This window comes from Mastigoproctus giganteus, chromosome 10, assembly GCF_048544385.1.
Source record: "Mastigoproctus giganteus isolate SK-2022 chromosome 10, ASM4854438v1, whole genome shotgun sequence".
Classification (NCBI taxonomy): domain Eukaryota; kingdom Metazoa; phylum Arthropoda; class Arachnida; order Uropygi; family Thelyphonidae; genus Mastigoproctus; species Mastigoproctus giganteus.
The window spans coordinates 146,153,466-146,169,687 of NC_143584.1; the positions used below are offsets into that span (position 1 = coordinate 146,153,466).

A 16,222-nucleotide genomic window follows, 5' to 3' on the forward strand; every position below is an offset into this window, starting at 1 on the left:
AAATACTCATTTAGTTTGTTAGCCACCTGGACAGGATCATCAACAGTTGAACCATTGATATTCAGTGGACCAATCTGACTCATCCCTTTCCTTCTAGAGTTTACATAGTTAAAGAACTCTTTGCTGTTTTTCTTTGCATCCTTTGCCAAAGATTTCTCATAATCTGAATTCTCATAATATAGTAGCTATCCTGATACATTGAAAGAGGATGATATTTGAATGCACCTTTTTTGCTGTTTTGGAGTGCCACTGGGTGAAGCTGACCACATTAAAATTAAAGGCATCACGTTTGTTATACATATTAATAGTAGAATGGAAGTTATTTTAATGTCCAGGTCTAAGTAATTAGCAGAAAGTTTATTGTTATTTGTCTTTCCAAAGTGAGTTCTAGCAAAGTCCTATAGAAAGGTAGGGTAGTTTATAACTAATAAGTCGTCTATGTATCTGTACATACTTTAAGGTGGAGTTCCAAGAGCTTGTTGAGAAGGAGGATTACCTTCCTCAACAAGTCTTTAATACAGACGAAATGGTTCTCTTTTGGAAAAGAATGCCCAGGCAAACAAACATAACAAAAGAAGAGGCCTCGTTGCCTGGGCATAAGCCAATGAACGATAGGCTTACTCTGCTTTTGGGGTTCAATGCCTCTGGTGATTTTAAATTTAAGCCGATGTTGGTTTACCACTCAAAAACTCCAAGAGTGTTTAAACAGCAAAAGTTCATCAAAAGCAGGTTGAGTGTCTTCTGGCAGTGTAACAAGAAGGCCTGGATAACAAGACACCTCTTCAATGAATGGGTATTTGAAGTGTTTTGTCCTTCAGTCAAAAGTTACTTAGAAAAGAACAAACTTCCTTTAAAGACACTGTTAATTTTGGATAATGGTCCAGGCCATGATCCCAAACTTTCCTGATCTCTGGAGGAGCAATCTGACTTTGTTACTCAAATTTCTCTCACCCAATACTGCTTCAGCCGATGGATCAGCAAGTGATTGCCAACTTTAAAAAAATTTATGAAGAAGATGCTTGCCAAGTGCTTTGAAGAGACTTCTGGAGAAAGAGCCATCACCTTAAAGGAATTCTGGAAGACAAGGTTTAATATCTTAGACTGTAAAAACGATTGTCAGTTCTTGGAACGAAGTTTCAGCTTGGTGCCTCAATGCAGCCTGGAAGAACTTGTGGCCTTCAGTCATCCATGATTTTGAAGGATTTGAAACTGAAGGCATTCTAGAGCAGGAAATTATCACTCTTGGTGAGTCCTTGGCTCTTGAAATTGATGCGGCAGATGTGGAGCAGTTAATTGAGAACCATGGAAGGGAGTTGAAAACAGAGGAGCTCCAGAAATTAGAGCAGATGAGCGAGCATGGCAGTGGAGATGAGGAACATGAGGATGAAGACCATGTAGCAACAACTCAGGAAATCAAGGACAGGTTTGCTGCATGGGCCATTGTGAAGAGGACGGTAAGAAAAAACCCAGATATTGAAACCACTGAATTGATGATCTGCAAATCTGAAGATCAGGTGTTAAGTTATTTCAAGAACTTTCAGAGGAAGCGAACCACTTTGGACAGTTTTCATAACATAAGTAGCAAGAGGCGGCGATCAGAAAGAACACCAGATCCTGAAGGTTGTCCTGATATCTTGATGGTAAAAGATTCTCTTCCAATTCCATCACCATGCCACCATTGAAACAGCTTTTCCAGTGTAAGTTAGATGAAAATTACCATTCTTGTTTTTCTAACATTTATAATTATCATTTTAAACATGGGGGGAGTAAGTAAAAATGTGGCACCATCAGCATTTTTTATCTTTTTTAAATGTGTATCCTGTTCTAATATTTATTCCAGTGTATAAGACACACCACAATTTTAGTGCTACTTTTTTAAAATAAAAAGGTGCATAGTATACACTGGAAAATACGGTATTCAGTATTCTATATAAAACTAATACAATTTCCATTATAAAAATCACCTTTTAGAGAGATAAATATCTTAGTTATATAGCGAAAATTTCAACTTCTGAGGAATTGGAACAAATTACCAAAAAACAGTGTATTATTGGGTTCACATTATGATATTTTAACAATACGATGGTGTCTCTGGAACAAATTAATATTGTAAAGAGGGGGGGTCCACTATATTTGAAAAAAGAATATTGGAACAAAAGTCCCACCTTTAAAACAAAAGCAATAACAAAGTGAGTGATTAGGCAAAATGATATGATCAGTGGTTCAGGAAAGCAATCAGAAATTACAGCTGTCCCACCACTAATCCCAAAAGGATTAGTGGTGGGATTCTAGCACCCAATCTGAAGAGTCTTTAATCACAAATCTTGCTTTCGTATCCTGCAGCTATCCTCTAATACATTATGGATTGTATGCATGGTTCCAGCATGATAGCTTTATATAGTAACTTCTTGTACAGGATCAAGTAAAATTCTTTGTTAAAGTCCAAATAAACAATATCTATTTCTTGACACAGACTGTCAAAACAGCTAACTAAATTAGTTAAGCATGATTTTATTTACAAAACAATAATACTGTGTTTCCTTCAGAATACTAATTCTATCTATATGCCCTTGTATTGCATTCTCATTCATCATCTCCATGATTTTCCCCACGATTAATTCAGAGTAATAAGTCTGTAGTTATATGTAACAGCTGCAAGATAACCAATGCTGTTGTAATATAGAAATGTCCAGGATGGAAAAGAACTCTCATCCTTATTCAAGTGTATTGTTATATGGTTCATATGAGCAGGGGAAATTAGCCATCTCCTATGCTGGCGGCAAAACCATAAGTGATATCTAATTTATTTATATTAAGAATAATCTGATGTCCCCCCCTCCCTATCAAAACTTCTGGGCCATTCCTGAAAATCTTATTTAATATGTTGTTATAATGGGATTTGATTAAACTGGCTAAAGATAGAGGATCAAAATATACTGTCATTTACTACATATATGATAAGTAAACTAAAACTGGGTAATAATCAGATATAAGATTGGTGGATATATTTCTATTATATAAAGAAAATTAAAAACATAGTTACCAGGCACAAAAAAATGTCCATCTTGGCCTTGTGCATACTGCACAATAGTACCAGTCCCTGTTCCAGCATTTGTCATTGTTAAAGTCTGTAATCCTTGAAGACCTCCATCTTGGGTAGCTGCTGCTAACTGTATTGTTGATGCAGGAACAACTGTGGGTTTAAACAGTTAGTTACTGTAATTGACTTATCAAACATTAAATCCATTATACAAGATTAAAGCATTTTTGAGCATTCTCAACATAAATCAGCTTCAAAATATTCTTATAATTTCTATAAAAATACAGAAATTAAAATAGAAGACCAACCCATCAAACACTCAGCTGCCCAGCACAATGTGGAATACAGTGGAATTTCCAAAGGCAGAAGGTGCTGGTCTCACAGGAAATAGCTACTGCTGGTGACTCTATTGTCAGGGGAAACAGGAAATAGGCGTCTCTGTAGCCAGGTGGGAAGGAGCAGTAGTACGCTTCTTGATTAGACCGGGGTTCGAGCCCGTCACCACCAAATACGGAGGATGAGGAAAGGTCAGGGAATGACCACCGCATTTCCCGGAGCAATATGGCCTTAGTTGCTAATGCTCCTAAAAACCAAAACAACAACAACAACAGGAAATATGTTATACAAAAAGAATAGGTGGATTAGCACATATCCTGTAGTGTGTAGCCTTCAGAAATCCATTTACAGCCGCTCCCTGACTTAAGTAAGGGTTGCATTCCGTAGAACTCTACGTAAGTTGGAATTTCCCTAAATGCTTATGCAGCACTAGCAACTACGCATGGTGAATTTGACTGAAGCAAAAAAAAATGTTTGATGAACATGTAAATAGAATTACTTATTCAACTTTTTTATCTCATGTGCAGAAAAATTACAAAAGTGTACAAAATTACAAAAATTTCAAAATTATAATATTACAAAAAGAGAGATGAGAGAGGCACGTCAGCAAGTTTTACCTTTCGAGCATCATTGTCAGAATTAACTCTCCAACTGATAAGCATGCCACTGCAGAAGTTGAGGGCTGTGGAGATTTAGAAGGGATTTTTTCCAACACACCACAAAATTTCTCTGCAGCTGCAGAATCGGCACTGGCGACTTCACTGCATACTTTAATGTTTTGGAAATCAGCGCAATGCTTTAACCTATTAAATCACTCTTTTTTAAATACTTTTGCTTGAATGGCCAATGAACTCAGGGGGCACTTGCTTCTGAATCTGATTTTCCATCCATATTATTAATAACTATTCCATCTTTGATATGGACCCTATTTTGTGATCACTGTTCATCCTTTAACATTTTCTTTTATACGTGCACTATCCCTTAAAATAGCATTCACTGTTGAAGCAGAGAGGCCTAATTCCATGCAATAGATGACAAACTTTGTCCTGCTTCCTAATTCTTAATTAATCATCTTCATTTCTAAATCAATTTTGTTTCGTTTCCTAGCATTGCCAGTACTTGCACTTTCCATTGGTCCCTTTCCCTTCATCATTGTAATAAGTAAAAATAAATGAAGACAAGATTCTTAAAATTTATTTATGTTTTTTTATATGATTGAAGATTTCAGTGAATGGGAACTCATTTCCTATCAAAAACCCACAGAATTCAGGATTATCGCAAATGCAATAAAATCGAGTTTACTACCTGTTTATAATAGATTTTGCTAACAGAAAAGCTCAATAAACTGGAAAGTGCAAATTGTTTTTATTGTTTTATGGTAGTGACCTCCAGAAATGTGTTTTAGAAAAATATCATAAAGGCATTCAAAATTGATTCTTATAACGGAACATATGATAACAAAGAAAGTGTAGTGCAATTTCCATTATAAAAATTACCTTTTAGAGAGATAAATAGCTTAGTTATATAGCAAAAATTTCAACTTCCAAGGTTTTGGAACGAATTACCAAAAAAAAAAATAATAAAATAATGTGTTATTTGGTTCCATTTATTCCTACGGGATGCAAAATATGTTTCCACGACTAAGTTTGCACTGGCACGCAAAAACTTATGTAAAATCAAATTTTCTGTAAGTCGAGTATTACATAAGTCGGGGAGTGGCTGTATATCTAAATTTCTCTGTATTGCACTCATTATCATTACCTCCATGATTTTTCCCTACCACTACAAACTGACCAGCCTGTAGTTATACACTGCATTCTTAGAACCACCTTTATGTATTGGTGACAAATCAGCACTTTTCCACTCCAGAGGAAATCTCTCCCACAGTGCTCTCATAATCATAATAGTTCAATACATTCTATCATCACCTCCTTAAAAATGACTTATTTGCCTTTATGTTTGTTTTTCTAATAAACAATCATCTGTAATTTCAATATTGCTATTTTCATACTATTCAGCCACACCTACACAGCTTTTCCTCACTACAAAGGGTCTTTCATATGTGAAGAGCAATGCTAAGTACTTGTTCATTTCATCAGCTGGGTTACTTAGGAGTTTTCCACACCCATTATACAAGGGTCCAATCTGATTTATTTTCTTCTTCTTTATATTCACATATATGAAAAACTCCTTGTCTGTTCTTTGCTCTCTTAGCCAGTGATTTCTTGTATTCAGCCTTTGCCACTATTGCAGATCAACTTGTAGCTGTTATAGGCTTCAGTACTTTTCATTGCTCTGTAACTGTCCCCTGCCATCTTTTTTCTGCTATATTAGATTGCCATTTCTATATTCTTCCATCTCAGCATTCTTCTCTTGCTATATTTTCTTAATGGCATGTATGCATTCATATCATAAGTGACTACTGCTTTAAAAATTAAAAGTACTGCTTCATAATTCTAATGTATAAACTCTCTCTGTCTCTCTCTCTCTCTCTCTCTCTCTCTCTCTCTCTCTCTCTCTCTCTCTCTCTCTCTCTCTGCCATTTATCAAGTTGAGAGAAGCCATTTAGCATCTTAAACTGATATACTGGATTTTTTTGGCTATTTGCCTTAAGTTTTGTGACTACTAATATATCTTAAACAGCTAACTTAAAATGTCATATTCTCCCTTTCCTGAAATTAAACCCCATGCTTTTACCTTTAACAGCTGAAATCTCTTTCTCCACCTTATAAATAAAGATTGTGTGTTTACTTTCTACTAATGGTTCCTGTACTGTGAGCTCTATGATGTCATCTGGTTTGTGGGTAATGATCAGTTATAAAATATTCTTACCCCTAGTAATTTCTCTAACATGCTGATGCAAAGAATAATCTAGTTTATTAAGAAATTTTGTCCATCATAGTGATATTCCATACCACTTTCTCCAATCAATAATGGGCTCCATTCATAATAAGACATTCAGACTTGCATGCCTTTTCTATCTGCATGTAAAGACCCTTGTCATGCTCTTCACAATCATTTGGTCATTAGCTCCACTCTCATTTTACCTTTGCATCCAACTATTTCACACCACACAGATTATATACTGTCAAGCAAAAGTTTTGAATCTGGGAAGGCTTTAGTCTTGCTCAAGTTGCTTTTGATAGGAATAAGCATGACTTCTTCTTCACCCATTTTATCTTGTCTATCCTAACGACATTAAACATGCCATAATGAAATTCATCATCTCGTATTTTGGGGTTACACCACATTTCCATTAATCCTATTATGTCAGCATTAGTTATCCTAACCAGAAGTTTGAATTCACTCATTTTATTAACAAGACTAATATTACTGTAGACATAGTTAATACTACATGTTCCTGTATAGTTTATTACCCTGAAATCCCCTTGAAATTATTTAGGCTTATTACCCTAACTTATTACCCTAACTTCTTGTTTCTTTGAAATATTGCTGCCCTCAGTACACCTTGCCAATATTGGCTGTTGGAGTAACAATAAGAACTTCTGAGATGTGTGCAAGCATTACTTTGACCCATACCAAAGAAACAACCCATTACAAGATAGGAAAAATATTGAATATATTGAAAATAATGGGGGGGAAAAAAAAAAAAAAAAAGCCAAATTTTCAACATATCTTTTGTTAATCCCTGGGAAGGTTTTAAGATCAATTCTATTTGATATTCTCTAGCCGTAACCCATAAATAAATATATTAGTTTTCGATGTCTCAAGCATCACTTGAGGAAAAAGAAAACCAGACATATATTTTCAGTGTGTGCTTTCTTCACCATTTAACATTTTCTTAACATTTGACATCTGACTTTCTTAACATTTGACTGAATTGTTAATATAACACCACTCTGCATGACTTTGATGTTTGTAAACTAACAGCTGTTTTCAATTCAGTTTTTTATGCTGATTTCAGAAATATTATTCATTTTTTTTTTCTATCACGTACCATTTTTTTTTCACAAATTACTTCGGTTTATGTCATGAGTTGTATTATTGAATGTATTAAGTTAGGAGCACACGCTGGGCATTTGTAAACTAAATCTTCACATGCTGGTAACACTGCCCTTCAGTCATGCAGCAGTGTTTACCAGTGTGAGCTCAGTTTATTTTTGAGGTTATCGTGCCAAACTTGTGCTAAAAATTAAGTAAAATGTCTTCATGCAAGTGTTTGAACAGTCCAAACTTATTTTGTTATATTTGTGAAAGTTATGTAGTCCTCAAGCAAACAGAAGATATTAGGAAATTTGTAAAAAATGTGTATTGTGCTTATTTTGGAGTGAAACTCTATGACTAAAATAAACAATGGGCTCCACATAAGGTTTTCCAAACCTGTGTTGAAGCATTGAGATTGTGGATAAATGGTAAAAAGAATATTATGCCATTTGCAATTCCCATGATCTGGCAGGAGCCTACAAACCACTGTGATGACATTTACTTTTGCTTAGTTAATGTAGTGGGATACAGTGCAAAGAGTAAGAAAGGCATTGTGTACCTTAATATTCCATCTGTGATTAGACCAGTCACACATGGAGATAACCCGTCGATTTCATGCTCTCCACTTATATTGGAGAATGTAGCAGCAGAGTGTGCTGAAAGTGAAGCTTCTGATAATGAAACTGAAGTCAACATGCCTGGAGACATTGAGTCCAGCCCCTAACTGTTTTCACAGCATCAACTCAGTGATCTGGTAGAAAATTTAAATTTACAAAAGGAATCTACAAACCTCCTTGATTCTAGACTTAAGTCAAAAAATCTTCTAGTACACAGGATGTTTTTCTCGTGGTGCAGACACAGAGAATGAGAACTAATGCTCCCCTATTTTCTGAGAATGATTCTATGATATTTTGCAGTAACATAAATTATTTAATGAACTATTTAGGAATTAGTTACAATCTTACACAGTGAGACTTTTTATTGACTCATCAAAGAGGAGTCTCAAAAAGGTGCGTTGCTCGACAATGGAAATAAATATGGTCAATTCCAGTAGCTCGTTCTGTGCATTTGAAAAAACATGAGAACATGAAGAAGTTGACAAATATTAAGTATGAAAAACATGGCTGGTTAGTAATAGGCACATTACTTGAATAGCAATTGGGGTACACAAAAATGCCTTGCTTTTTGTGTGAGAGGATAGTCGGACAAGGAGAAGCACTGACATGATAAGGTCTGGCCAAAGAGAGACAGTTTGTTGCCTAGATCAAAGAACATAGTTCATAAATCACTGGTATATCCTAAAACTGTCCTACTTCTACCTTTACACATCAAACTGGGTTTGATGAAATAATTTGGGAAAGCTTTACTTCAGGAAGGTCCCTGCTTAACTACCTTTGTACTAAATTCCCATTGATCACCCAAGGAAAGCTAAAATAAGGTATTTTTTTTGGACCACAAATTTGCAAACTGATGAGGGACTGAGATTTTGAGATAACTATGAATAAAAGAGAAAAACAGGCATGGATTAGCTTCAGGTCTGTTGTTAAGAACTTCTCAGGGAACAACAAGACTATAGTTGAAAATATGATGGCAAACTTCAAGGAGCTAAGTGTCAAGGTACATTTTTTACACTCCCACATCAACTACTTCCCAGAAAATCTAGGAAGTGTTGAGTGAAGAACAGGGTGAAAGATTTCACCAGGACATTAAAGACCATGGAAGTGGAATGTCAACATGATGGCTGACTATTGCTGGATGCTAAAGAGGGACTTGTAAAGTAGAAGGATCTGTAAGAAAATCAAAGAAATGAAAATGTGATCATCATAGATCAGTTTTTAAAATGAGAGGTGAGTGTTTAGTGGTCTTTTTACCACACTGAACTTTTTAATATCATTTTCAACAGGTACTAAAATTTAGAAGTCTGGTAAAAGTACCATTTTGTTATAATTTTAGTCACAAATTTTGACAAAATTAATAAAAATTTGTGATAAATCTGAATTTTTCTTTTATAATTTTTGAAGAAACCTGACATGATGGAAACAAATAGAAGTCATTTTTGAAATCAGCATTAGAAAATTATTCAGAAACACCCTTTTCTAAGAAAATATCAGTGAATTTGTTTTCAAAATGCAGAGTAGCATAATACATACATTTTATGTAATGACAATGCAATCGGCTGGTTCTATAACTTTTCACTGAGATATAAACTGCCAGTCAATGTTTTGTCCAGTTGGCATTCGAACAGTAACTATTTTGAATACTCAGAATTTTAATCCTATTGGCATTTTGATCCATGAGTGTTTGAGATGGTCAGCATTTCTGAACTCTTACCATTCCAATCTTGTCAGCATTTTGTGCTGCTGGCATTCTGATGATCAGCTTTTTGATCCATCTGGCACTTTGGTTATTGGCAGTTTGAATTAAACAACCTTTAACAAAGATCACTAGCCAAAGCTGTTATGAATTTTTCCTTCTTTTATTACCTTTTGAAGGTCAAGGTTATGTATACTAAGTTCGGGTCATGCAAAATGGAGACAAATATTAAAATGAATAAAGTTTCCTTATATGAAATTTCCAAATTGTTTTGTTGTGGGACTATTTCTATGTGAGAAATACAATAGGACCTTTTAAAAGCATATCCACACCTATGATTGTTATTCACTAGAATGTCACTTGACACAACTTCCTAAAGGATAAGAGAAACTTCGAGTGAACTTCAAAAATTCCTAATTTCTTCTTTTCTTTTCCATTCCTTGATTAAATCTCTCTCTCTCTCTCTCTCTCTCTCTCTCTCTCTCTCTCTCTCTCTCTACTTCCACAAATACCTTTCTGTGGATGCTGGGGAAAGATGAACTTTGTAAACATCTTTCCTTTTCCATTCCTAGATCATCTCTCTCTCTCTCTCTCTCTCTCTCTCTCTCTCTCTCTCTCTCTCTCTCTCTCTCTCTCTCTCTCTCTCTCTTATCACTTTAATTAATTAATATTTTTGTCCTGCTCATATTCAGAAACACAAAGTCACCACAACTGCATTTATGTTTTCTATGATCTGAACATTTGCTACCATTATGTAATCCATATAAGCCTTCATCCTGATATTCAAGTCAGTAAGTTGTACATGCTTTGCATTCCAAAACTAATACTGATAATAAGGCATAATAACCAAAGGTCAAATAGATATACACACATATAAAATAAATAAGTATTTAATTTTCAAAGCAAAATTAATTTCTCACTGTTTACAAAATAATAAAGTTAAAATACTTTTTCAGGATTCTTTAACTAAGTACAGCAGGCCCCCGTTATAACGCGGTTCGCTTTACGCTGATTCGCTATAACGCTGTTCTTACATTATAACCCATATCTGACTATAATGCTGTCAAAACTCACTGTAACGCTATTTTACTAGCATACAGATTGAATTTTTGGCAAATCCGTCTTCAGTCCAGTCTGTTTTGAGCCTTTTTTTTTTTTTTTTTTTTTTTTTTGGCAAAAGGAGAAAATAGCCACCATGAAATTAACTACAGTAATTATTTTTTATAATTTCTACTCTACTGCAAAAGTGAAACTTTCAATATGCTCATATTTTCTTGGTGTGGATAGTTTCAAGGGAGAAATTCTTTTTTAGTACTCAAGTTGAAAAAATTTACCATCCAGTGTCATATGTTGTTACGAAGTCTGCATTTTCTGTTCTGACCTGTAATAGAAAGATACTAAAAATAGATTTACTCCCTATCTCTTCTTTTGTTTTACTGTGGGAACTATAACTTGTGAAATGTTTTTCACACAATCAATCCCATGAGTGCTAAATGCGGTGATGTTTCTTGTACAGAAGAGTATTCTCTTGTCTTCTGAACTCCTCTGACCTTGTGGTTACCCGAAGTACATAAAATTTGTTTGTTTTACTGTTTTGGAAATTCCATAAACATTCTCCATGAGTCACACCATAACTGATTTACAGTACTTTTCCTGCAATAAACAACCATTTGATTTTACTGCACGGTAAAATCGAACTTTTCAGATAAATAAAACATTTGTCACCGTCTTCAGCTCACTTGCCAGAGGAATTCTAGATATCATTCAGTGCATACAGTGTTAGACATACAGACAGTTTACTGTACTCAAACATCGTATCACAATCAGTGCAACGCAGTTACATTTGCAGAGAGTTATGGCAGATAAGAATGAAAAAGCAACAATGTCTGGACACGGTGCAAAGATTGTAAAGGTAAGAAAAACATTGAGTTTGAAAATTAAATTAGACGTTTTGAAGAGAATTGATTCCGGTCAAAGATAAGTGGATGTGTGCAATAATTTAGGACTGGCAGGTTCAACTGTAAAGAACAATCATAAAGAATAAAGAATCAATTTTAGCAGCTGGAAAAACAGCTGTTCCCCTGCAGGCAACTAAATTGACCAGGGCTAGGCCGGCTATTATGACTGAAATGGAGAAACTTCTACATAATTTTATTGAAGACAACATTCAACGTAGAATTCCTTTAAGTTCAATTATTATTAAAGAAAAAGCGAAGAGCCTATATTAAGATTTAAAGGAAGCTCACCCCAAAAAAAATGTGGAACCATTTAACGCTAGTAAGGGCTGGTTTGATAGATTTAGAAAGCGCTATAACCTGCACAACGTAGCAATACAGGGAGAAGCTGCAAGTGCAGATCAACAAGGAGCCGAAACTTTCAAAAAAGAATTTGTTAAAATTATTGAAGAGGGATGTTATACTGCTCAACAAGTTTTTAACATAGATGAAACAGGTCTTTTTTGGAAACGAATGCCTAAAAGAAGTTTCATATCGAAAGAAGAAAAAAACATGCCAGGCTTCAAAGCGGTGAAGGATCGGTTAACTTTGTTGTTGGGTGGTAACGCTGCGGGGGATTTTAAATTAAAACCCCTTTTAGTTTACCATTCCGAAAATCCAAGGGCTCTTAAAGGTTTAGCTAAATCAAACCTACCTGTAATCTGGAAGGCTAATAAAAAAGCTTGGGTAACCAGGCCGCTTTTCATTGATTGGTATGCTGAGTTCTTCTGTCCTGCAGTGGAAAAATATTGTGCAAAAAATAACATTGGTTATAAAGCTATTCTAATCATGGACAATGCGCCAGGACACCCAAGCAAAGAGAGCTTAGAAGACTTGAACAATCACATAAAAGTTTTTTACATGCCTCTAAACACTACGTCTCTGATCCAACCAATGGACCAAGGAGTAATTGCAACATTTAAAGCATACTACATAAGGAACACCTTTTCCCAAGCTATTAAAGCCATCAACACTGAAAATGTACCGAGCTTAAAGGAGTTTTGGAAATCCTATAACATTAAAACCACCATCTACAACATTTCAAGTGCCTGGGATGAAGTGACTCAGAAAACCATGAATGGAGTGTGGTGGAAAGTTTGGAAAAATTGCATAAAGCATTCCCAGGAACCTGATGATTCCGTTGAAAATGTTAAAACACAAATTGTTGAGCTTGGAAAAGAAGCAGGATTACAAGAAATTAACGAAGACATCGTACAAGAGATGATCGACAACGACAGGGATGGCCTCTCTAATGAAGAACTAATGGAAATTATAAAAGAACAAGAGCTTGCTATTGAGGGAGATGATGATCAAGATACTATAGATGAAGAACCGATGAAGTCGCTGACTGAAAAAGGACTTAGTGAAGCTTTTGAACACTTCGAAAAAATGTGTGATTATTTCCGGGAGAACGACCCTGACATGGAACGAAGTGCCAAGGTAATAAGAAATTTGAAGAAAGAAATGAATCCCTACATGACGTTGTACAATGAGAGGAAGAGGCCAAAGCACAACCCAAAATTGACACATTTGTCAGTCCAAAGATACGAAAACTCGAGAGCACAGGGCCATCGAATTAATAAATTCATGATTTTCGTTAGTTAATTACCTCATAATTATATGTGTATATAATGTAGAATATTTTATATGTACAAAATTCTGAATATTAAATATTTTTAATCGACATTGGTGCATATTTTCACTACCATTTATTATTGATTAGAAAATATCCTATGGAATAGACCACAACTCACAAATACATATGTTACCTTATGGGAATATGGCGCTCACTTAGCGTGGATTCACTTAGCGCTCTGTTTTCCCGGAACGAACTATCAGCGTTAAGCGGGGGGTCACCTGTATGCTAAATTAAATTTTAATTAATTAAATATAGTTCTAACAATGTTAAACACTGACAACTGTCAATGTCTGACAGAATCACAAATTCAGACAATAATTCAGACTCACAAATATTCATAATCCAAATGCAAAACTGTTTACTGTTTATAGCATGGCATGCTGAAGGTTGTATTTCTGTTTTTTCTGTTTTATTTATACTCTGGCACGACAACCAAGTCAGTAGAGTTTACAATAAATCGTCAATACAAATATTTAATGTATTTAGTAGTCACGGGCTTGAACCCTGGTCCAACTCAAGAAATGCGTGCTATGCACTCTCGCTCCTAACCACTGGGCTACGTCATTTTTGGTCTAGTACTGTCATGCACAGAATTTTCACATGGTATACAATGAATCTGCAAAAATTGTCATACCCCAAAATAAAAACCTCTTCTTATATATGATCAGATGAAACCAGTGTGTGTGTGTGTGTGTGTGTGTGTGTATGTTTTTTTTTTTTTTTTTTTGGTAGTTGTTGGCGCATCGGCTTCTGTGGCCATAATGCACCTCCCAAGGTTTTTTTGCAGTACTTTGATCCAAGCCCGAGGCGGGATTCGAACCCGCGACCTTTGGGTTGCCAGGCAGGTGCTTTACCCACCTGGCTAGTGTGTGTGTGTGTGTGTGTAGGTAGAGAGTACATAAGTATTTACCCACCCTTCAAAAGGCCTGCAGTAGTATACTGTGCTCCTGCTACAGAAATAGTAGTTCCAACTGCTCCGTTTTCTGATTCTTGAGTGGATAATTCTGCTGATCCCCCACCTTCATTTGATTCTTCTTTTACCTCTCCACCTGCAGCAGCAGCAGCAGCCAATCCTGCTACAGCTCCTTGGGCTTCAGTTGAGGACAAATCATTAAGTATTTTTCTGTAAGAGGGTCTTCTTGCCAAGATTTCCCGCCTCTTTTTTGAGTCATCTGAAGTTGCTATGGTAACTGTTTCTGTATCACTATCTACTTTTGTAGCTGAAATCAGCTGAAAAATACATTGGTTTATATAATTAGTAAAACAATATTAAAGGTAATTATAAATAAAAATTCTCAGATATCCTCTCCAAAATAATTGAATGATTAAGACACTGCTATGACAGTATGTTTCTATATCAGGTATCAGAGCAGCATCTCATCTTTTCAGTAAATATAAATTGCAGATTAATCTTTTGCAAATGCCATCTTTTTCAATGTAATGCAATACAAAGGCAACTCATGGTAACGGCAAATTTCATTTTGCTATGAGAATTGAGCCCTCTACATTTGCTAAGCAGTTTAAATCCTGCTGGCCACAAAAACAAGACAAAAAGGAAAAAAAAAATCCCTTCTATTTTTGATAAATGACAGGTCTTCAACATTGTACAAGACAATAGTTAAGCCACATCTTGAGTAGTGCATACACTGGAGACCTCATTTTAGGAAGGATGTAGATCTGCTGGAATGGGTGCAGAGAAGGGCAAGGAGATTGGTGAAAGGAACAAAAGGGTGGTCTTACCAAGGAAGGCTTTGGTTCTGCAAACTGTAGCATCTCTAGACTAGCCACCTGCAAGGTGATCTGATTGAGGTGTTTAAGGCTTTGAGTGAATGGAACAAGCTCAATGCTTGATGGCATTCTTCCTCTTTCTCAGACTACAACACATGAGGGGAGCATAAATTTAAGTTGAGGAAGGATGGTTGCAAGCATGGAGGTTTGTCTTCAGCCAGTGGATGGTTGATTGTTGGAACAAACTTCTATCTGTTGTTGTGGAAGTAAGTGGGTAGTTTGAATAAATTCCAGTAAGAATTAAATAAAATATTGGTGGGGATGTGGGAAGGGTTTTTTTTTTTTTCTGATGCTTTATAAGCTTGCTTCCTTGTATCATATGGACTGTATAACATGTCATTCCACTTTCTCTTACAGCTGTTCAAATGAAAACCCATAAAACAGTCTGCAAGAGAAAGTGTAATGACATGTTATACAGTCCGTGACAAGCTGAAAAAGGAACTGCATTACAAAGCATGGAAATCTCATTATGTCCAAGAATTGTTTATGGAAGAATATCACTCATGCATGGAACTTAATGAACACATATCATGGGAAAAAGGATCATCCTAATCTGTTCAACAACATTCTCTGGTTAGCTGAAGCAGAGTTCCATACTGATTTTCTAATCATCAAATGATTATCTAGTTATTTGCTATTATCTAATTATTTGCTCATCATCAAATCATCAAATGATTAGAAAATTAGGAAGTGAGTATTCATCTTGGTTAGAATTGGGAAGTATACTCACTACTGGTATACTTCTGATATCTCCATCCCTAAAAATTTCTTCACATGTGAATGTAGATGCAAAATATTTATTTAGTTTTTTTGCCAACTTTTCCAGAATCATCAATAGTTATGCTATTCATATCTAATAATCCAATGTGATTTAACTCTTTTCTTCTAATGGTAATATAAATAAAGAATTCTTTGCCACCGTTCATTGCTTATCCAAAGATTTTATAATCTACTTCGGCATGCCTAACTTCCTTAGTAACTTGATTGCAGACTATTCTGTACTTACTATAAATTCTATGTCCCTTGATAATTTCTAATCATCCAATGCATTTTTATTCTCAGGCACTAATCTCATCAGTTTATCTGACATCCTTTAGATCTAAAGTTTGAATAATATCTCTTAAATGGTATGAAAAGCTTAGCAGCTTATGTGATTACGTTCCTGAA

At 35.4% G+C, this 16,222-nt stretch overlaps 1 protein-coding gene across 4 annotated transcripts in view; it reads right to left on the reverse strand.

Moving 5' to 3' along the window:
• The window catches only part of LOC150079340 (cyclic AMP-dependent transcription factor ATF-1-like), a 190,484-nt gene that overhangs the window by 61,096 nt on the left and 113,166 nt on the right, over positions 1–16,222 (reverse strand). For all 4 annotated transcript variants that reach the window (XM_090382634.1, XM_090382635.1, XM_090382636.1 and 1 more), the window contains 2 exons: positions 14,182–14,497; positions 3,044–3,193 (listed from right to left, as the gene is read on the reverse strand). In XM_090382634.1, the coding sequence (XP_090238760.1) occupies positions 3,044–3,193; positions 14,182–14,497 (466 nt within the window). The remainder of the gene's footprint in view (positions 1–3,043; positions 3,194–14,181; positions 14,498–16,222) is intronic.